Source organism: Rhinatrema bivittatum, chromosome 3, assembly GCF_901001135.1.
Source record: "Rhinatrema bivittatum chromosome 3, aRhiBiv1.1, whole genome shotgun sequence".
Classification (NCBI taxonomy): Eukaryota; Metazoa; Chordata; class Amphibia; order Gymnophiona; family Rhinatrematidae; genus Rhinatrema; species Rhinatrema bivittatum.
In genome coordinates this window covers 507011513-507034216 of record NC_042617.1, presented here as the reverse complement: position 1 = coordinate 507034216, position 22704 = coordinate 507011513, and the positions used below count along the sequence as shown (strand labels likewise).

Sequence of the window (22704 nt, the reverse complement as noted above, 5' to 3'; positions counted from 1 at the left end):
GAAATTGCATAAATAGTAAACATCCCATATCAAAACAGCACCAATTTCCAGCACTCAAACAGTAACCACCTTATCTAGGAAAAGGCAATACTGAAAATATCGGCCCAGGCCTTAAGACACCAATACACCTCCTGTTAGGAAAACGGACCAAGCCAGGCTACTATAGAGCCCTACACGGAAACTATACGCCAGCAGAAAACCTCACCTAAAAGAGAATAGAGAGACCATAAAGCATAAATAGAAACATGCAGACAAAAACTGAACTGGAAAACACAACAAGCCAGAGACCATATACAGTATAACACAGGAAAGAGAGAAACTTCACCAGTTCTCATAAAACAAATCAAGAAATATAAAATCAACAACATTAAAACCACAATAATAAAAAGATCAGATTATTTTGAAACAGCTGATGAATGGAATATCCAATAATTTAAAACTCATATTAAAAATGTCTAGATACCAACAAAATATTTTGAAATAGCAGACACAAAGACCCAATAATGAAAAATAAGGATTAAAAAATGCTTTGCTCTGCATACCTGGGAATGTTTGATATCCAAGTTCCCTGAGATTGTATTGAATTTGCAGGAGGAGGGATGGTTTGCTTGCAACTTTCTCCTCTTTCTGTCACACACAAGCTCTCTCTCTCTCACACTGGCTCTCAATCACACACATATCCACATGCTCTCTCTCACTTACATAAGCTCTCAATCACGCATATATACACATGCTTTTCTCTCTCACTTATATAGGCTCTTAATCACACATTTACACTCATGCTGTCTTTTCACACTTACACACACACACAGGCTTTCAATCACATACTTATACACATGCTCTCTTTTTTTCTCACTTACACAGGTTCTCAATCACACAGACACACATGCGTTCTTACTTATATGCACAGGCTCTTAATCATACATACACATGATCTCTCTCACTTACATATAGAGGTTCTCAATCATACACTTACATTCATGCTCTCTCTCTCACACACTCAGGCTCACACACACACAAGCTCTCAATCACACACACATACTCTCACACAAAAGGTTTTCAATCACACACACATACAGGCTCTCAATCACTCACGTACATGCTGCCTGACATACAGGATCTCAAATACATATGCTTTCTCATTCACCCACTCTCTCTCTCTCCACTGAACTAGGGATAGCAGCAGCCTCCTCCACTTCCAGCCCTTGCGGCCTCGAGACAGGACTCCCATCTGTTGCGGGGGACCGACGTTGCTTCGCTTTTCCTCAACGCCACGCTTCACTTCTTCAGGCCGCACCTCTCTTCCTTGGGCTGATGCTGCACACACTAGCATGGTCTCTTCTTCCCGCTGCACATGACTCCTTCTTCCGGGCCACAGGAGGTGGGAAGAAGAGACCCTGCTGGTGCCGCTGACTCCAGCTCTCCTGCCGTGTTCCGCCCGGGCTATCAGCATTTTAAGCCTTGGCAGAGGATGAATTCCTATTTTGCTGGGGCAGGGGGAGCAGCTGGGTCAGCAGGGGGATGGGTGGGGCGGGGGGGGGGGGGGGGGGGGGAACAAGACGGGACTGGAAAGTGTGGCAACACACCAGTTGAGAACCACTGCTCTAGTGGACAAAGCAAATCACTTTAAGGAATACCAGATGCCCATTTTGTGAGTTGCGAATGTTCATTAAGTATATAAATTTGTAATAGAAACTAGGCTATAGGTCTTCCAGTTGTGTACAGTCTAATAATCTTCAGCTATGATGAGTAATTTGGCAATACTGAAAAATATATTGGATTTTTTTTAAATTTATTAATATTTCATTCGACATAGGGCGATTTACAGCAACAAAATAAAACATAGAAAATATAGGACAAACACAAAAATGACATTAGCAGCAGTTAAAAACCATGTACACCAACAAATATGTTTATAAATTAAAGGTTGTGACTGCTGGATTGCTCTGCTTTCCTACATGTATGTCTGGCTTTTTCATGACTCAAAGTTAATTACATTGCTTTCTACAAGAATATTCACAGTCTTTTCTAAAAATCAGAAGCAAATTTCAATCTTTGCTAAAAACTAAGGACACTTCAATTACTGTAATGGCAAAGAGAAAGCAAACTTGCTTACTTGTAACCGCTGTTCTCTGCAGACCGCAAGACAAATCAGCCACACAATCCAAGTGATTTCTATTTCTGTGCCACTGAATGACAAGTTCTCTGAGCTCAGAAATGCCAAGAAGATATTCAGACAAACATGGGTGTTCCTGTGCAGCCATAACCGTGCGAGTCTCCGTAGCAAGCTAACCTATCTTAGGGGAAGAAGATAGGACCGTGTGGCTGATTTGTCCTGCTAAGAACACCACCTGTTACAGGAAAGCAGCTTTCTCTTCTCCGTGGACAAGCAGTACAGTAATCAGCTACACAAGTTGCTTCTCCCAAGCTGAACGCTGCATGAAAATGTGTGCTATGCTGTTTTATCAGTAGAGAAAAACATGCAACCCAAATGATGAAGAGATTGAAGGCACAGCTGAAAGAGTTAAATAAGCTTTTGAGAACTGCTTGTCCAAAACTGCTGTTTTGATGTGAAGCATTATCTAGATAGTAAGGAGCAGCGAAGATGTGGAAAGAAGACCAGGTGGGTAGGTTTGCAAATATTTATTTATTTATTTTATTTATTTGGCATTTTTATATACCGACAACTGTTTGCACATCGTAAATATATATATTAATAAATATATTCTATGGAAACTATTTGTTTTTTAAATCTAGTTGCTTGTGAGAGATGTGTTTGAAAAGTAAGATGGGGGATTATCCAGCCTTTTGCACAAAGTGCCACACGTATGATTATTGAGAAATGACTGCTTACCTAATAGTTTCCTTTTCCTTAATCCAGACAGATGAATTCAGGACCAGTGGGTTATGCATCTCTACCAGCAGATGGAGCAAACTGACATCATAGTATACATACTCCTGCAGTGACATCAGCCTGCCAGTATTCTCTTCAAAAGCTAATTGTGGACAGACTAGCAAAAACTTGATTAATAACAGATAACCATTTCAAACTCAACCAACGGGAAACACTGAACTCGGGCAAAAAAATGTGTGTACAATAATCTATGGACTGGATGAACACTTACTAGTAACCCCTGGAACACGTAGCCACACAGGAGGACCATAACACAATCATTTGGCAGCCAAGGGCAGCAAACTGAATCCATCTGTCTGGATTAAGAAAAAGGAAATTATCAGGTAAATAGTAATTTCTCATTTCCTAGCACCCTGACAGATAGATGTACCCAAACGTCTCCCGAATAGGGTGGGAGGCTGCATGCAGTTCAGTCAAAACCACACATGCAAAGCCTTCGTCCTCCTGGGCCTTTACATCCAGACGATAATACCTGGAAAAGGTGTGTAAGGAGGATCACGTTGCAACTTGGCAAATGTTGATGGGAGACAACAAGCTAACCTCCGCCCATTACACTGCCTTGAGTCCTAGTGGAATGAGCTCTAACCTGAGTAGGCAACGGCTTCTCAGCAGCCACATAAGCAGCCATGACTACCTCCTTAATGCAGCAAGCTATTGTAGCCCGTGAAGCCGGCTTGCCCTGTTTACCTCCATCATGAAGGACAAACAGACGTTCTGTCTTATGGAAAAGTTTAGAAATCTCCAGATACCTCACAACACGTTTCTTGACAACCAAGGGACGCAATTGGCAATATTCCTCTGTATCTCTTTCCCTAAGCAGAGACACCAGGGAAATGGACTGATTCAAGTGAAAACCTGAGACTACTTTAGGTATAAAAGAAGGAACTGTACTCAGCTGTATTGCCCCTGGAGTCACCGGAAGGAACAGCTCCCAGCAAGACAGGCCTGCAGCTCGGAAATTCGAAATGCAGAACATATCGCCACCAGAAACACAGTTTTCAAGGTCAGTAAACACAATGAAAGGCTACATAATGGTTGAAACGAAGGGCCTGGCAAGAAATCCAAAACCAGATTAAGATACCACAAGAGTACTGGTAACCACAAGGGAGGATGAAGATATTTCACTCCCCTTAAGAAACAGGCCACATCTGGATGAGTCTATAAGGATTCACCCCTGAAACAGGAAAGAGCCGCTACCTGTACCTTTCAAGGAATTAAGGGCCAACCCTTTATTCAATCCATTCTGCAAAAATTCCAAAATGAGCAGGATCTTACTGAATGAGGAAGCACTCCTCGATCTTCACACCAAGCCTCAAACAATCACCAAATACACACATAGGCTAAGGAAGTGGAGAACTTTTGTGCTCATAGCAAGTTGGCAATCACCACAGTAGAATATACACGCTTCAGCAAGTGAGCCCTCTTAAGGGCTATACAGTAAGACAAAACAGAGTCGGATCTTGGTGAAGAACAGGTCCCTGCTGCAACAGATTCCTGTGTGCTCGAAGGCAGAGGGGGGAGTCTACCAGGAGCCTTCGCAGATACGCATATCATGGTCTCCTGGGCCAATCTGCTGCCACCAAAAGCACCAACCCCTGTGACCTTCGACCCTCCGAACTATTCTGCTCAACACAGGCCACGGGGGAAAGGCGTACAGCAGCTTGTCCTCCTGCCAGACCTGCACGACAGCATCAATATCCAAGGACTTTGGATCTCTCCTGCAACTGAAGAATCGAGGAATCTTCGCATTGCGAGAAGTCACCAGCAGGTCTAGAAACGGAAGGTCCCAGCAATACATTATAAGCTGAAATGTCTCTTCCAATAATACCCATTCTCCTGGGTCCAAACTCTTCCTGCTAAGAAAGTCTGCTCTTACATTGTCTTTTCCTATAACGTGCGAGGCTGAGATCTCCTGAAAATGCACTTCCGCCCAATCCATAAGTTGGTCTATCTCCTGCAACACTTGCTGGCTCTCGGTTCTTCCCTGCCAATTGATGTAAACCACTGTTGTTGCATTGTCCAACATTACCCAGACCACTGGACCCTGCAGCCTGCCAATGAACTGCAAGCATGCCAATTGGACCACCCAGGCTTCCAGCGATTCACGTTCCAGAAAGACTTCCATATTCCAGCGCTCTTGCGCTGTTAATTCCTGATAGTGAGCTTCCCAACCCTGGAGGCTCGCATCTGTCATGATTACTAACCAGTCCAGCGATGTCAGGGAAACTCCCTTCCTCAGATGATTTGCTTGCAAGCACCACTGGAGGTGAGAGCAGACTTTCATCAGCAGGTGGAGCCAAATTGAATAGTCCTGAGACTATGGGTTCCAACGAGATAGCAGGGAGCGCTGCAAAGGACGCATATGCGTTCTCGCCCATGGCACCACTATCAGGGTTGCTGCCATCAAACCATGTATCTACAGATAGGACCACACTGTTGGTCGTATAGTATTCATCAAGAGATGCACCTGTGTTATCTACTTCTGAATACGAGCTTCTGGCAGGAAAGCTTTGCTCTGCTTCATGTCAAACCGAATATCCAGATAATCCAACGACGGCTGAAGACTGCTCTTAGCTACATTCACCACCCAGCTAAGCTCCTGCAATAGAGAGATTACCTTGTGGATCACCAGGTGGCTCTCTTCCAGAGACTTGGCCTGTATTAGCCAGTCGTCCAAATACGGGTGTACCAGGATCCCATCCTCTCTCAACTCTGCTGCCACCCACCACCATAACCTTGAAAAATGTTCTGGGAGCAGTGGCCAGACCAAAAGGCAGCACCCAAAACTGATGATGATACCCCAACACCACGAAATGCAGAAAACATTGGTTCTCCAATCAGATGGGAATATGGAGGTATGCCTTGGACAGATCCAAGGAGGTCAAATTCCCCCTACTGCATGGCCATTATCACCAAGCGCAATGTTTCCATATGAAAATGAGTAACCCACAAATAACTGTTGACCCCTTTGAGATCCAGGATGGGATGAAAGGAGCCCTCCTTCTTGGCACAACGAAATAAATAGAATATCGACCCATATTTTCTTGAGACGTGGGTACTAGAACCATGGCCCTCAGACTGAGGAGCCTTGACAGTGTACACGCCACTGCCTGCTTCTTCTGTGGGGAGTGACAGGGAGATACCATGAACATGTCCCAAGGAACACTGCAAAACTCCAGCACATATCCCTCTCGTATCACCTCCAGGATCCACTGATCCGATGTGATTTCGACCCACCTCTGATAAAAGAGAGAGAGACGTCTCCCTGTCTCCTGTTCCTGAGGGTGGGTTGGCAAATCTTCATTGGGAAGCTTGGGAGGTTCCACTAGGTGAGCCTGCACCTTGCCTGGGCTGTCTGGGTCAAAAGGACTGAGACCTACCGAAAGGCCGAGTCCTTTGAAAGGTCGCCCCTCTGTAGGGACGAAAATGCTTGGAACCCCTGAGATGACCCCTCATATCATAGGGGCATGGCGACTGCTTCTTATCCTCTGGCAATCAAGGAATTGGGGATCTGCCCCACTTACTGACCAATTTTTCCAACCCACTCTCAAACAAAAGCGAGCCTTTAAAAGGCAATTTTCTAAGATTAGCTTTTGAGGTCGCATTGGCAGACCAATTTCTCAGCCATAACTCACGCCTGGCTGTTATTACCAAAGCCACTCCTCTAGCCGAAGTGCAGACCAAATCGCAGACCGCATCTGCTAAAAAGGTGGTGGAAGATTCCATAACTGCCCTGGAATTCACTCCAGAGTCATCAAACTCCTGAGAGAAGCAAACAAGAGCAAGCCACCAGGGAAAACAAGAAGCTATCTGCAAGGTCATTGCCACTACTTTAAGTGCTTGCTTAAGCACTTAAAGCAAGCATGGTTAAGGATGGTTTCAATCCTCCTATCATGCACATCCTTCAAGGCTGCTCCTCTCTCCACGGAGAGAGTCGTCTGTTTAGAGACGGCACAGACAAGGGCATCCACTTTCGGAAAACGCAGATGCTCTTTCACCACTGGATCCAGGGGGTACAAGGTCTGACCCCCCTTTAAAATCTGCCTTTGGGATATCCCACTCAAGATCAATCAATTCTTGAGTAGCCTCCATAACAGGGGAAAAACAAGAGTCTTCACACAAAGAAACCAAAATGGAGAAATTACTTACCTGATAATTTCGTTTTCCTTAGTGTAGACAGATGGACTCAGGACCAATGGGTATAGTGTACTCCTGATAGCAGTTGGAGACGGATCAGATTTCAATCTGATGTCAGCCCTAGTACATATATCCCAGCAGGAAGTGCAGCTCTTCAGTATTTTCTGTCTCCATAGCAGTTAGGGACTCTATGCACGCTCGCACAGCGTTAGAGTAATTTTACCAAAGAAAACCAAAATAAGAAGAAATCTTACCTCTACAGACGAGCCCCGCTCTCCTGCGGTGACACCCATTGGGTCCCTCTCCCAGTTGAGAATTCCCGAGGTGATTTCTGCGATCCCTCTGAGGTAAGCCTCGGTCCGTCGGCCGACCCTCGGTGGGGACCTAGCCCCCGACATCGGGTGAGGCTGAGAGGCAGCGGGTGCAACTTCGAGCACGGTGAAGGTATTTTCCTTCTCCCCCCGCAGCCAAAGACCGCCCGGAACGAGACCGGGAAGCGCCGAGACAAGGTAAGGTAGAAATCTATTTAAAAGTCTCTGGTCTCTGAAGCTCGAGGAGTTGCACAGGTCGCCAGCCAAGACCAGTGCCACCGGGTTGATCTGCCCTAGCAGGGCTAGACCCCGGTTAGATCTGAGGGTCCTCCCACTTGGAGACCATCCGAGGTGGTCGCCATATTGTCCGTGTGGTTGCCGTCACCATTTTGATCTGTTCGCCGCCCTGGCCGCCGTCCCAATCTGTGCGCACAGAGGTGAGCTATGTGCACAAATACCTTGTGCGCACAACGTCACGCGCCCAAGTACCGTGCACATAGGTGACACGCATAGCCACGCGCTTACTGTGCCGGGCGCAAAACTTCAATCTGGGCGCATAACAGCGCGCACATCTCCCTGAGCGTGCACCAAACCTACGCGCACAACTCCCATTTTTCTTTGGCTCAGACATGGAATCTGCCCCAGGTACTCCCAGCATCTTCAACATCTGGGAAATCAGGGCTGGCATGTCATCTCTATGAAAGAACCACAACGTAGTCCTATATAGTTCCAGCCCTTGAGGAAATTCCACATCATACAGAGTCAGGAGCCGCCTCATCATCAGTATTATCCGGATTCCTATCAGGAGTACCTGCAGTCAATTGAGGTGTACTTTGGCGCTTAATACTGGAAGAGGGAGAGGCCACCACCTGAGAATCTGACCTGATAGGATTGCAATCTTTGAAAAAATTCTACCCAAGAAAAAGCAGAAGGATCCATGTCAAAACCAGAAGGGACTTGTGCGGCTCCCACTGAGCTGCCATCCCCTGTTGAGGAACCAGTCAAGAGAGTTCCAAGGCCAGGCATCCCTCCTATGTCCTTAACAAGGCCATCATCAGGCTGGGAAGTACCAGGCTTAGTAAAAATCAGATGAAGATAATTATCTCTGAGCCTCCAAGCAGTGCAGGCACAAGTTAGAGGGCACTCCAGGCTGAGATGCCTGAATATACCAGGCAGCCAGAGGGAAAGGCGCTTAGATGTCTTTCAAAGTTGCTTAGATTTCTTAGCCATAGGTGCCATTATAGTCAGTCAGTACACTTAATCTGCGATTGAAGATGTGCATCCAGCCAAATTTGCGCTAAAAAATTTAGGTGTACAATATTTAGGGGTCCCAAGTTTATGTGTTGCAAAACTAAGTGCACTGTCACCACGCTAATCCTGGATTCCCAACCAGCTACCAGACCAAGGCACTCAATCTGAGGGACTACAGAAATCACCTTAGGAATTCTCAACTGGGGAAAGGACCATTAGGTATCACCGCAGGAGAGTGGGGCAACTCAAAACTCCTATTAATTCTCCTCTAAATTTTGAAGTAATCCCCAGTAGGGAAATGCAAGCCCACCATCTACTGGAGACGGAGAATACTGTCAGGCTGTCACTGCAGGAGTATATATATACTGTAACGTCAGTTTGCTCAGTCTCCATCTGCTGGTAGAGGTGCATAACCCACTGGTCCTGAATCCATCTGTCTGGGTGCTAGGAAATCAATGAAAAAGAGGCTCTGGTCATGGGACGAGGGTGAAAGGGGCAAACTGAGGAGTAATCTAGGAAGTATTTCTTTACAGAAATAGTGGTAGATGCCTGGAACAGCCTCTCACTAGAGATGAAGGTGACAATAACAGTATCTGAATTGAAGAAAGCTGGTACAAGCACAGGGGATCTCTGAGGGAATGGTAGACACTGTAGAGCTGAACAGTTGGTGAGGATGGGCAGACTAGACAGGTCATATGGTCTTTTTCTGCCATCACGTTTCTCTGTTAACTGCTGAGATTTGTATACCTGCAGTACATTAATTTGCAGTAACTGTATAGTATCCTTGCCTTCTAACCATTTTCTATTTCAGCAGAATCAATGACATACTTAGCCTTTGGAACCCCCCCCCCCTCAAGCATATGAATGCATAATTCAAACATATTGAAAATATATCAAGTATTTATTATTTATACAGTATATACTCATTTGAGTATATAAATTCTATAGCATAGGACTTTCAAACTGTTCAGACACTTTAGACATTCTAACTAATGTACACAAATAGCTTATCTGAAAATGGTTTTCTAGATACATTAAAGAACTATTATGCCAAATTAATCCAATCTAATTAAAAAAGGAAGAAGTTCTTTCATTTATTTTATGTGCTGTCTGAGAATCACACTTGAATACTAGTGTGGATCTCATCAATTGTTGCTCATTATTTTTCAGGCTGGTTCCTAAACTTGCATCAGAAGGTCAAAGACAACAATTTTGTCGGCTGCTGTCTCCTTCTGTGTAATCTCTCTGCATTTTTGAAATGTGCCAGACAGCTATAAATTATAACATTTGAATGTGGAAAACAGGAAAATTGATCTTTGCAGGTAGTACGAACATACTGAACCATGCCATTTCTTTTAGGTAATATTCTCTCTAACAGAAGGCATTTGCGTTAGACAGAACATTAGTGTTCAGCAAACAGCAATATAATAATTTGGATTTACATAGTGTCTTTCATGCTAATAAGATCCGACTGCCCTTCAGCATGCAGTCATCTCTAATACAGACACTGCGACAGCACATTTTTGGCACCAAGATTTCCAGACTTCTACTAAAGAAGAGGAGCAACCATGTCACTGTTACCTAAATAAACACGGGTAAACTGAAGCACAAGGAAATGTGACCTGGCCAAGGTCAGGCAAAGGGATAAGCCAACAACTATGTCTGCGATGGGCTTTTAAAAACAAATATCAGGTAAGTTAAATATGAATAATATTACAAATCATCTGAATGCATTTGCCTTGTCATATATTATAGTGCCACTTGGGATACACTCTACATTCAGACTTTTGTTACAATAAACTCAAGTACATATTTTGCTGCAAACTTATAGAAGACAACAGAAATAAAACATTGTTAGCTCCCTCTGATTATGCTTCTTGTGTTCCATTACAATGGATACATTTTTAACTGTTAATTTTCTTTCCATTAATCCTGCTATACCAGTCTAGGTCAGTCCCAACAAGTGGGTTTTGTCCCTTACCACAGATGGAGGCAGAGCACACTGATTTCTCCCATGACATCACCACCATACACAGAGGAGAATGCAGTATATTCCCTTGACAAAGCACTGACACAAACTACATAACTCATATTAAGAAAATTAAACTTTAATCAGTAAGAGAGAAAAACGTCTCAAAACATTCACCTGTCTCAAAAACTGAGAAGAAATAGAAGAATAACAAAGACAGGAGAGAACACTATAGAAGAAAAAAGATCTGTATCCTCGTAAATATATACATCTACCAGACAAACTTAGTGCAGAGAAATTTCTGCTAATGCAGAAGGTCCAACTTCCTGGTTGGTTGATTCTGGATTGATATAGCATGATTCATGGAAAGAAAATTAACAGGTAAAAATTTCTCCTTCCATTTCATCCTGCTATACCAGTCCAGGACAGTCCCAACAGGTACCTAAGCCCAACTACTTAGGGTGAGAGGACGTAAGGGCCGCCTTAAGAACTTCAGCTCCATAAGTTATGTCCCTCTAACAAAAACATCTGATCTGTAGTGCTTCACAAATGAATGTAAGGACGACCAAGTAGTCACTTTGTAAATGTCCTCTGACGCAATAGCATTAGCTTTTGCCCAGGAAGAAGACAGCACCTGGATAAAGTGAGCACGAATCAACTCAGGGGTCCACTGGCCCTTGAGTAAATAAAGAGGCTGTCTCCTTAATCCATCTAGCTATGGTAGCCTTGGTAGCTGCTTCACCATTATGGGGTCCTCCAAAAAACAAGAACCATTTGATCTACGGAAAGAGTTAGACACCTCTAAGTACCAGATAAGTACCCATACTCATGTCCAAAAATCTGTTTATCACCTTGACATTCCTCCTTTGAGAACGCTGGCAGAGTAATGGACTGATTAATATGGAACACCGATGTATAATTAGGTAAAAATAAATAAATAAATAAAGGCAGTGGGTGAAGAGTCCGGGAATAGGAGAATATTACCAAAAAAGGATTCCTGCAAGACAAATCCTGAATCTCCAAAATAACAGCTCGCTGAACAAATTGCTACCAGAAAAATTGCCTTTAGAGTAAGAACCTTCAACAAACATGTTACGAGGGCTTAAAAAGAGGCAAGGTCAGAACATTCAAAACTAGATTCAGGTTCCATTGAAGACCAGAGGCCTGAAGGGTGGACGCAACTCTTAACACCTCAAAGAAACTGAGACATCTGAATGAGAGGCAACTGACAGTCTGTGAATTCTACCCCTGTAACAGGTGATAGGGAATTCAAGGCCCAACATTTTTCCAAACCCCTTAGTAAAAAGGCTAAAGTACATGAAATCTCTGAAAGCCAAGGGGAAGGTGATCGGTCTTTGCAGAAGAGCCATCACACTCAAATACAGTATAAGCTAAGAAAGTGGAAGTCTTGCAAGCTTCCAGCAACATAAAAATTATGGAAGGAGAATATCCTTTCTTCCTGAATGTGACTTCTCAAAAGCCAGGCCATATGATAAAATGGAAAAGGATTTTCCATAATTATAGGACCCTGGATAAACAATCCTTGATTCCACTGCAGCAGCAGAGGAAGGCTGATCTGAAGCCTTGTGAGATCTGCATACCAAGACTTCCAAAGCCAATCTGGAGATGTCAGAATCACCAGACTCTTCTCAATCTCGATTAACGCAGAGTCCTGCCAATCAGTGGGTGTGGGTGGGGTGGGGGGAAACACAGCAGCTCTTCTTCCATCCAGGGCTGAACAGCAGCATCTATGCCTTTGGATTCAAACTACCTGTGATGACTGAACAACCAGGCCTTGGTGTTCTTGCAAGTTGCCATTAGATTCATGTGGGGCATTACATACTGGAGAATTATGCAACAAAAAATCCTCTTGGCTGAGATCCCCCTCACTCAGATCCAGAAGGTGGCTGCTCATAAAATCTGCTTGCATATTCTCTTGTCCCTCAATATGAGCCATCGACAATAGCCGCAGATTTTCTTCTGCCCAAAGAAAGAGATTTGTCTTCTCTGATAGTCCCAGACTCCTTGTGCCACTCTGTCTGTTTAGATAGGCCACTGCTCTAGCATTGTCAGATAGCACCCTGATCGACTTTCTCTTGTGTAGAAAGAGGAACAGAGTTAGCCTAACTGCCCTGGTTTCCAGTTAATTTATGATCCATGTGACCACCTTCTGTGACCAGTGACTCTGGGCCACCTGGTTCAGAGAATGAGCTCTCCAAACAGATAAGCTGGCATCTCTCATGACCAAAACCCAGGATGGAACTGACAGACTGACTCCCTGCAAGAGGTTCTGAGGAACTGTCCATCCCTGAAGGTTGTGTCTCATTGATACTGGCAAAGGGAGAAGGGAATCTTAATCCTGGAACTGAGGCAACCAATGAGATAGAAGAGAATGTTGATGAAGATATCCATGAGCCCTTGCCCATGGAATTAAGTCCAAAGTGGCTACCATGGGCCCAAACAGTTGGAGGTAATCCCAAGCCCTTGGGACCCTCAAAATGATAAGCATCCGAACCCAATGAATCAATTTGTTCATGCTCTCTGTGAAATACACTCTATTAATCTTCATATGAAAGTGCATCCCCAGATGCTTCATGACCTGAGAATGGATAAGTTTTGCTCTTTGCAAAATTGCAACTCAAGCTTTCTAAAACTCGGACATCTTCTTGATAAGACTTGGCTCTGATCAAGCAATTATCGAGGTAATGGTGAACCAACCGCTTTGAGCAGATGTATTCTGGTGGGGTGGAATATAAGAAATAAATGAAATAAAAAAATAATGCCTTCTTACCTCAAAAAGACTGCTCACTACTACCACAACCTTAACGAATGTTCATGAAGCTGTTGCTAAACCAAAGAGGAGTGCACTTGTAACTGCAAATGTTTTTTTGAGAACATAAATTTGGAGATATTTCTGATCTTCCTGCCTGATAGGAATATGAAAGTAAACTCCTGACAGGTCTAGAGGGGACAGAAACTTGCCCTGCCTAATCGCCATTAGCTTCAAGTGAATACTCTCCATTCTGAAATGAGAGATTTGGATACTGCTGTTCATATCTTTCAAGTCTAGAATTGGTCTGGAAGTCCTGTCCTTCTTGGGAACCACAAAATAAACAGAATACTGGTTGTAGCCTCTCTCTAAATGGGGAACTAGAACTACAGCCTGCAAAAGCTGAAGCCTCTCTAAAGTATTGAGAATCACTTTTTTTCTTAGTGGCTGCCAAACAAGAAGAAACCATAAAAGCATTACATTCCAAAGCATAACTGTGGGCCTATAACTTGTAAGGCAGATACCCATGCCAGAAGTGATATTTAAAGATGGTGATTCAGAGAAACTGAAGTAAATCTCAGTGAACCTGGAAGATTTACTAGGACAAATTGACAAACTAAATGTTAGCAAATCACCTGGACTAGATGGTATATATATATCCCAGAGTGCTGAAAGAACTGAAAAAATGAATTTGCAGACCTAAATAATTATAGATTTGATATGGTAGGTGAAAAGGGAACAGATTCCTGCGGCCTTATTTTCAATTGATGCAGAAAAGGCCTTCGATCTGGTCCACTGGCCTTTCCTGTTCCACACCTTAGAGCAAATTAATTTTGGCTACAATATCAACCAATGCCCTATAGTATTCTCCCGAGAAGCCATCTAGGCCTGGGGATTTACCATTCTTTAAGGATTTTATAACTGTCTGTACTTCCTCAATCATGATAGGCCTATCAAGAAACTGTTGTTGCTCTGCTGATAATTTGGTAAGTGCAACCTCATGGAGATATGAAATAATGGTGGCTTGTGGTATGTTCTTCTCAGAGTTATATAGTGAAGCATAAAACTCAGTAAAGGATTTCCTAATCTCCTTGGGATCTGTTACTAGATTTCCCTGCCCAGTTTTTATTTTAGAAATCACTCCTTGTGATATCCGTGCTTTAAAGTTGGTGAGCTAAAAGCTTGCCTGCCTTGTTGCTCCCTTCGAAGTAAGTTTGCTTTGTCAGCTCTAAGTGATGTACTATTGTACCATCATCTATATGCTTTAGTCTGTTTTTTAAATCAGTTAATTGTGCCCACAGCGGTGCTGTTGGAGTTCACATGTGGACTCTGGAAGGCTCTGCAATTTCTTTAATGATTTTAGATCTGAGTGCATCTCGCTCTTTCTTAATGGCTGTGGATTTCGCAATACAATGACCCCGAATTACCGCCTTAGAGCATTCCCATACTGCACTGACCATAGCGGCGGGTTTATTGTTAAAGTGAAAATATTCCTTTAGTTTCTCTCTGATAGTGGTAATGAAGTCCTCTTCCCTCAATAAGGTTGTATTTAATCTCTAATATCTGTGTCCTCCCTGACCCCCTCTTAACGCTATATCCACCCACACAGGTCCAACCACGTTATAGGTTTGATATCTGATTCTTGTATTCGGGACAAAAGGTGTTTATCCACTAGCACGTAATCAATAGGTGAATAGGTATTATGAGGTCTAGAGTAAAAGGAATAGACATAAGATGTGGGGTGTAAGAGTCTCCAGATGTCCACTAGCCCCCACTCACTCATTATAGATTGCATTATATTGTATGCCTTAGACCAGAGAGGCTGTTTAGCCATAGTACTAGTAGAGGATTTATCCAAGTCTGGGCACAAGGTCATATTTAAGTCTCCCCCTAAAATCAGAATACCTTCCCCATGTTTATCCAGCAAGTTTCCAATTTGCTGATAAAATGTGGGTTGATCCCCTAGCAAAGTTATGATATCATTTCCCAGTTTAATTTTGAATAGTATACATCTACCGTGTTCATGGGAATGAAGAGCAGTACATCAAATATTAAACTAGCAGATATTAATATCCCAGTTCCTGCATATCTAGCATTCTTCTCTGCAGCGGATAGAAAATCATTGGGAAATTCTTTAATGGTTAACCACCATTCATGGCGCTTTCTGATATGTGTTTTTTGCAGAAAAGCAATGGTAGTTTTCAAAGAGATTAATTCTTTTCTGAGCATTAATCTTTTCCTCTGAGAATTGAGCCCTTTCACATTAATTGTAACTACACGAATCATTTACAGTTCTAGGTGAAATATCTTACCAATTAAGAGAATACAGCCATGGATGTCTTAATTACCTCTCTCCCTTAGGAAATTCTGGCTTTTGGTAACCCCTAGACATGCATGCCATAGACTGTCAAAAATATTACCTCAACACTTCTGCAGCTTCCCACCCCCGAGTATAAATCTTTTCCCCTTCCTGATCCGTTGACAACCCCACACGGATCCTAACTTGGGGATTGTCTCCATGTCAGGCACGTGGACTGCCAGCTCCTCATTGTCCCCCCCCCCCCCTCCCAGTTTGTATATCCCAGCTAAAGTTGCCCTACAACATTATAACCTAACTGTACTAGGAAAAAATATGAATTATGAAACCAATTGAGACCCTAGTTAACTACAGCGAAAATGATTTCAGCCATGTTAAGTCTGACCAGCATCTGTCCTGTACTGTAACTTCAGCCTTTGGCTGCCATTTCGCATTTATCTTCTGCTGCTGGTGTCTGTGCACGACGTTTCGGCTTCCTGGCTCAGTGCCATTTTGTGCACTGCTCTGATTTTCCCGCTTCAGCAGTCTGGGCCGTCACTGGGAAATTCATTTCGATCCCCGCTTGGCGCAGTGCAGAAGTTGCCTCTTTTTTCGTTTTCACCCGGTAAGAGATACCTTTGATCTGAAATAGCGAAAAGAGGAATGTCCACTTGTAGCGAATCTCCTCCCGTTGCAAAGCCTGTGTGGCCACCCGAAGATCGTAACTTTTTTTTTTTTTTTTAAAGTACTGGGAACCAGATCCTGATACATTGAAAATTCCACATTGTTCCATTTCCAAACTGGTTGTTTCCAGGTTATCTTCAAAACTTCCTCCTTCTGTGAATAACTCAGAAAATTAATTATAATGTCCAGTGCTCGGCTCTCTCTACGCAAGCCTAAAGCCCTGTGTGCCCATTCAATCTGCACCATAAGATTTCTGCTTTCCTCACTCGGGGGGGTTTGCATCAGATGCCTGCTTCAATAAATGCTCACATATCGCCTTCGCAGTTACCATGCAGTCTTTAAATTCCTCGTTTTCCGGTATGCCTCTTATCCGCAGATTCTGATGGCAGGAACGGTTCTCCAGATCTTCTAGTTTTTCAGAGATGTCTGAAAGCTCTGTAGTTGTAGATTTTTGGTGAGTGAAATCTTATTGATGTTAATTTCTTGCTCATCCAGCCTGGTATCTATTTCATCCACTCTCCGCCCAAGAGACACAAGATCCTCTCTAAGATCCGCTTATGAGGCTAAAATCTCTTCTTTCTGCTGCTTAATTTCTGCTCTCAGTGCCATAAACCATTCCCACATTACAGCAGTTGTGGGAATGTCTGATAAAGAATGCTGGCTTGCGCCAGATTTGTGAGGTGACAATATCGGGGCTTCTGAGTCAGAGCCATCCGTGTCTCCCATTTCAGCAGCCATGCTTACTAGGTCCCACTTGCCTGATTGCCGCTGCTGTTTTAGTAAAGGAGAATTTTTGCAGATCTGGATTTCGCTTTCGTGTAGTCATTGGGTCAGCTTAGGAATGTTTGTTGCTGGTCCCAGATTGCAAACTAACACTCGCTGCTTGCACAAATAAAGCAATTATACTGGGGGTGGTCAGGAGCTTCAGGTACCAGCGTCCATCTCGCCTCATGGCGAACAGTGCCCCCCCAAATCACTGAACTTTTTAATAGGAGTTGAATTGAGAGGATCCTCTTCATGAACCAAACTCAAGGGTTCCTGAAAATCAAGTGCTGGGCCTGGCCATGGCTAACTGCAGACCCCTATGGGAATTTCTGACAAAATGGCAGCTAATTCCACCAAATCCGAAGAGCTGGAGGCCTCAGCCTGTTCTAGCTCTAAATGGCAGCCCACCAGAGGAGCAGATTCTGATGGCAAGGGAACAGCAATAGCTCTACAAGAAGCTGTAGAACACTCACCTAGGAACTCTAGAGACTGGACAGATGTGGAGCACATCTCTTACATTCGCAGGCTTCACAGCAACGACTGGGCATCTCCATAAATTTCCAGAGTGCCTCTCAGTGCAGCTCAGAAGCAAAAAAAAAATTCGCCAGAGACCCTAAACAGCCCCCCTCCCCCCATGAGCACAAGTCAGCTTTCAGACTGTAGTGTCTCCAGACTAAAACTAGGCCATCTGTGATAGCACAGCTTTTTTTTTTATTCTCAGATACAAGCTATCAAGCAGATGGCAATTGCTGGGGGTGGGGTTGGGGGGGGGGGGGGGAAGAGACGATGACAGGGGAAAATCGCTCCCCTGAGGTTAACTCTCCTGAAGCCAAGAGCAAAGGACTCATTTTTTTCAATCAAATCAAGGAAACAACCACACTACCCCCTCCCCGGTTCCATTAAGTCCACCTTTGGGATTCGGAAACCCTTCACACTGGACTTGCTCTTCTGGTAAAACCAGAGGCCTGGCCCAGCAACTTGAGTGCCAGTCAAAAGATCCTGCTGAAGGCAGAGTATACTGGGTTCTCCTCTGTACTGCACCACCTATGTATGGTTATGATGATGTCATGGGAGAAATTAGCATGCTCTGCTAATTTCTGGGGGGGGGGGGGGGGACAAAACCACCTATTGGGACTGACCTACAGACATGGACTGGTGTTGCAGGATGAAATGGAAGTCATTAATACTCAGTGCAATCTATTTTTAAATCAGTCATTTTCTATAAGACTTTTTTTTTCTCTCTCACATGAGGTCATTTTTCCATTTCCAGGTGGGAGGATATTAATGTAATGTCAGTGTCACAACATAGTAAGCACATGTAGCAAAAAAGAAGCTGAGGGTCTTGAGACAACAATAAGTCAGAAAGCAGCTATTGGTGTACCCTTTCCCATGTCTTGGTTTAGCAAGACTGGGCAAAAATACTAAAGTCTTTGTTGTAACCATATCTCCCAGTTTTCCATTGCTGCAGTTACTGACCCATAATTTGCATCTTGTGACAAAAGAAAAAAAGGTATGAAGCTAAGGGGAAAAAAAATGAATGAGAGAAAGGAAAGTAATAACAAAAGAACAAATGAAACTTTCCAGATATGAATAACACAGGTTAAAAAAATCTTATTCTATTGTACCAAAGGAAGATAAGGAAAATGGGACAGATTTTAATGGGCAGAAATACTCCATAATTGCTGCAGAATCTTGAAAAGAGCACTGCAGAAATGTGTAACCCTTGCTGGAAGGACCTACCCATGTGCTGCCACAGGAAACCGGGAGCTTTGATTTACAAGCCCAGGAGATAAGCTATGGTTTTGTAAAATGTTGAAGGACTACAATTACAGTAACTCTTAGACAGTGAGATCTAAATATATGTATTCAACACATACTTCTATAGAGTATTACAAAAGCACATACTATAGCACAAGCTGAAGATTTTAATTGCTTTATCATAAAGGGAACATTTTTCAAATCTTTCTTGTATTCAGGCTCATTCATTTTCATTCTACTTTCTCTCTCTGTATTGCTACATCTTCTTCATATGCCATTTTTTTTTTCAGTTTCATGTCTTATTGCTTTTCCATCCCACCTTCCAATTTTTTTAAAAACATTTATATAAGCAAACCTTGGACAGAGGTACAAACGGCCTTCCTCACTGATTCAGCCTCACACAAGCGGAGACCCCATCACATAACCTCACACATATGGACATAACCTCACGAGAAAGGCTCGCATCCCTGCTCTCCTCCCACTATGCACACCACCACTAGAACATGCCCCACAACTTAAATGAACAAAGATAAACATCTATTTACAGTTTCTCTCACAACTCCCCCCCCATCACTATCCACCCACAGGTGCAGCTTCTCTCCTTCACAGACAAGCCACCCTTTTTTTGCACATGCCTACACAAAGATGCAAACATCCTGTACCCAGGTTACTTACTGTTGTTCCTTCCTTCTCTCTTGTCCTTCACCTCCCACGTCCCCAACATTTTGGTTTTTTTGGCCTGGTACTTTCCTTCCTGTTCCTTTGGGCTTCCAGCTCAGCTGGAACCAGGCCTGGGATCTGATGCCTTGAGCCTTCATTCCCATCTACGTATGGATTTTGTTCCCCTTTTATAAATCCACCCAACGGACCTACCCCTGGTCATTGCAGCAACAGTCTTTGGCCAGGAACCATGCGCAAGGCCTCCTTCCAAACCCCTGCAATCATAGGCCCCAGATCAAGCCACTGGGTATCACCCTTAAAAGATGACCATGACTGCCTCGCCCTTCGTGCCCGCCTCCCCAGCCCTAGCAGACCTGGGGAATGAAGCCCTGATTCGGGAGATTGTGCCGGGGTCCTGGCATGCTTTGTAAAGCTTGGCACCAGTGGCTCCTGCAGGGGCAGCCAATGCTGCAGAACTCGCAAGAATGTTTTAACAGAGCGGTACAGCAGAGATCCACTGTGTCATTGCCTAAAGAATTTCTCTGCTTTTTGAAAAGCCACATTCTTGTACCTGTTGTGCAAGAGGAGACGGTTGTCGCTCTTTTTTCTCATCTCTGAGAGGGAAGAGAGCCTTAATCAGCTTTGGCATTTGAGGCACAAAAGATTTCACTGGATTCAGGTAGGTGGCTGCTAGGCTGCTAAGTCCTGCAATAATATTTAATTTAAAACAAAAGTGAGATAAAGGATTAATAAAACACTGGATTTTCATATGAAGTTTGCTTTATTATGTTTAGATGTGCACGTACATAACCAACAAAATGATGTTTAGGCAAGTGGCAACAGCATTGCTACTTTGGAGAGGGGTGTCTTCAGTGCCAAGAAATTGGGGGGAAAAAATGACCATTATAGTACGCTTTCGTACTGAGGGACACTGGAGTGTAGGAGGGCAATGACACCCTTCAGGGCCACCAAGTACTACTAACGGCAGAGAAGTCTGAAGGTGGAATGGCTTAGCAGTTAGTGCAATGCTCCTGGAACCAGGCAAACCGGGATTCAAATCCCATCTCTTCCTCTGACATTCCTTGGCCTTGGGGAAATCACTATCCCCCATGGCTTCAGGCACCCACTTAGATTGTAAGTTCCATGGGGCAGGGACTTCTTGTACTTGAATTTATTTTAGCAAATTTGCTACCTGCTAATCCGCAAAACAGCCCACAATGGGATAGAGAGTACCAGAAATACAACACACATAGCACAAAACAAACCAACAAACCAACAAACTTAAAACAGAGCGTATGAACGCTTGATAAACCTACCTATTTACAGACAAAAAAAGAAGCCAATACCACCCACTACTTATCAGCTATGATCAAAGGCCTGTTTAAAATAAGAGTTCCCACCTTTGATTGAAAGGCCAAAATATCAGACTGCTCGTGGGCTACTAAAGGTAACCCGCCTTGAGCTAAAATTGGAAAGGCAATCATTCAGCCTTGGCGCTCTGGCCACAATGGAGAAATTACTTACCTGATAATTTCGTTTTCCTTAGTGTAGACAGATGGACTCAGGACCAATGGGTATAGTGTACTCCTGATAGCAGTTGGAGACGGATCAGATTTCAATCTGATGTCAGCCCTAGTACATATACCCCTGCAGGAAGTGCAGCTCTTCGAAAAGCAATTGTGGATGTATGTATGACTGAATAATTTGAATAACTTGATTAACTTTATAACTTGGTTAACTTAATTAATTTGAACTGGTTGAATTGGTTATAGCTGGAGACCGCCAGTGCCCTCAACCAAGAAACGTTTACACCCGGTAGGATGGGTGTTCTAGTTGGAGAAAAGCATGCCTCTCAGCCTCACCCGATGTTGGGGGCTAGGTCCCCGTGAGGGTCGGCCGCCGGACCGAGGCTTACCTCCGAGGGATAGCGGAAATCACCTCCGGAATTCTCAACTGGGGGAGGGAACCATTGGGTGTCACCGCAGGAGAGTGGGGCTCGTCTGTAGAGGTAAGATTTCTTCTTGTTTTGGGTTTTTCTTTGTAAATTTACTCTAACGCTGTGCTAGTGTGCAAAGAGTCCCGAATTGCTATGGAGACGGAAAATACTGAAGAGCTGCACTTCCTGCAGGGGTATATGTACTAGGGCTGATGTCAGACTGAAATCTGATCCGTCTCCAACTGCTATTAGGAGTACACTATACCCATTGGTCCTGAGACCATCTGCTACACGTTAGGAAATGGTATGTTTATTGATATTTGAACCTGTGTTTTATTAAAGCACATGTAAACATGAAAAGCACTGTTTCCCCATTTACTCTCTTCTCTCATAGCCCATCTCACCCCCCTAGACTGTTCTCTCTCTCTTTCATATCCTTTCTATAACCACTGCAGTCTCTCTCTCTTGTTCCCATTCCTATCTCCCTGTAATGCCTTCTCTCTCTCTCTCTCTCTCATATAGCCCTTCAGGAAACAGCAGCAGCAAACAAGGAAGGCAAAACAGATACAAAGCCCTCCTTCCCCCAGTCACAAAATTGGAAGGGGGCAACCTTCTCCCCCAGTCCATCACCTACCCATGCCCTCCCCTCTCTCCTACCGGTCGGTTTGCATCAGGTACATTTTTTTCTAATGTGACTTGACACAGAAATGAATTTGACACCCTTGGGACAGAAAGACAAGCAGCTGACCATGCAGCAGCCGGGTTTGGATAATAAACATCTATTGGACTGTCCGGAACAACTGACATTTATAGAATAAGCACATTAAATTCTGACTTCAACCCAACAATCTGTTGCTGTTCCAGCAAGACTGGTACACCCCAGCGACTCAGGGGGTGCAATTTCATTTGTATGCACGTGCTACAAGAATCATGAAGGTCTAGGATGAGGCAGCAGACCCAGCTCCCTCTCTTGTACCCATCTGCAGGCGCTATCCAGTCCACAGCATGATTTTAACATTAAAGTATTTGAACTATTTATTTATAAAATATTTATTATCTGCCTATAACAGACAAACTGTGCTAGGCAAATAACAAATCTACCCATTTTCCTGTATTTGAATTTGCCCGTTACTAGGTTTTTGAAATTCTGCTTTTCAGAGTGCTCTGCGATTCTGAATGGGAGACTTGTTCTTTAAGAGGAGGGGAGCTGAAGGTCTTACTGGTACCAGTGGTTGCAAGCTGACCACAGGACA

At 43.8% G+C, this 22704-nt stretch overlaps 1 protein-coding gene across 1 annotated transcript in view; it reads right to left on the bottom strand.

Moving 5' to 3' along the window:
- KIF13B (kinesin family member 13B) overlaps positions 1-22704 on the bottom strand; it is a 428508-nt gene that overhangs the window by 36875 nt on the left and 368929 nt on the right. Inside the window, exon 38 of the mRNA XM_029596896.1 lies at positions 20087-20220. Within this exon, the coding sequence (XP_029452756.1) occupies positions 20087-20220 (134 nt within the window). The remainder of the gene's footprint in view (positions 1-20086; positions 20221-22704) is intronic.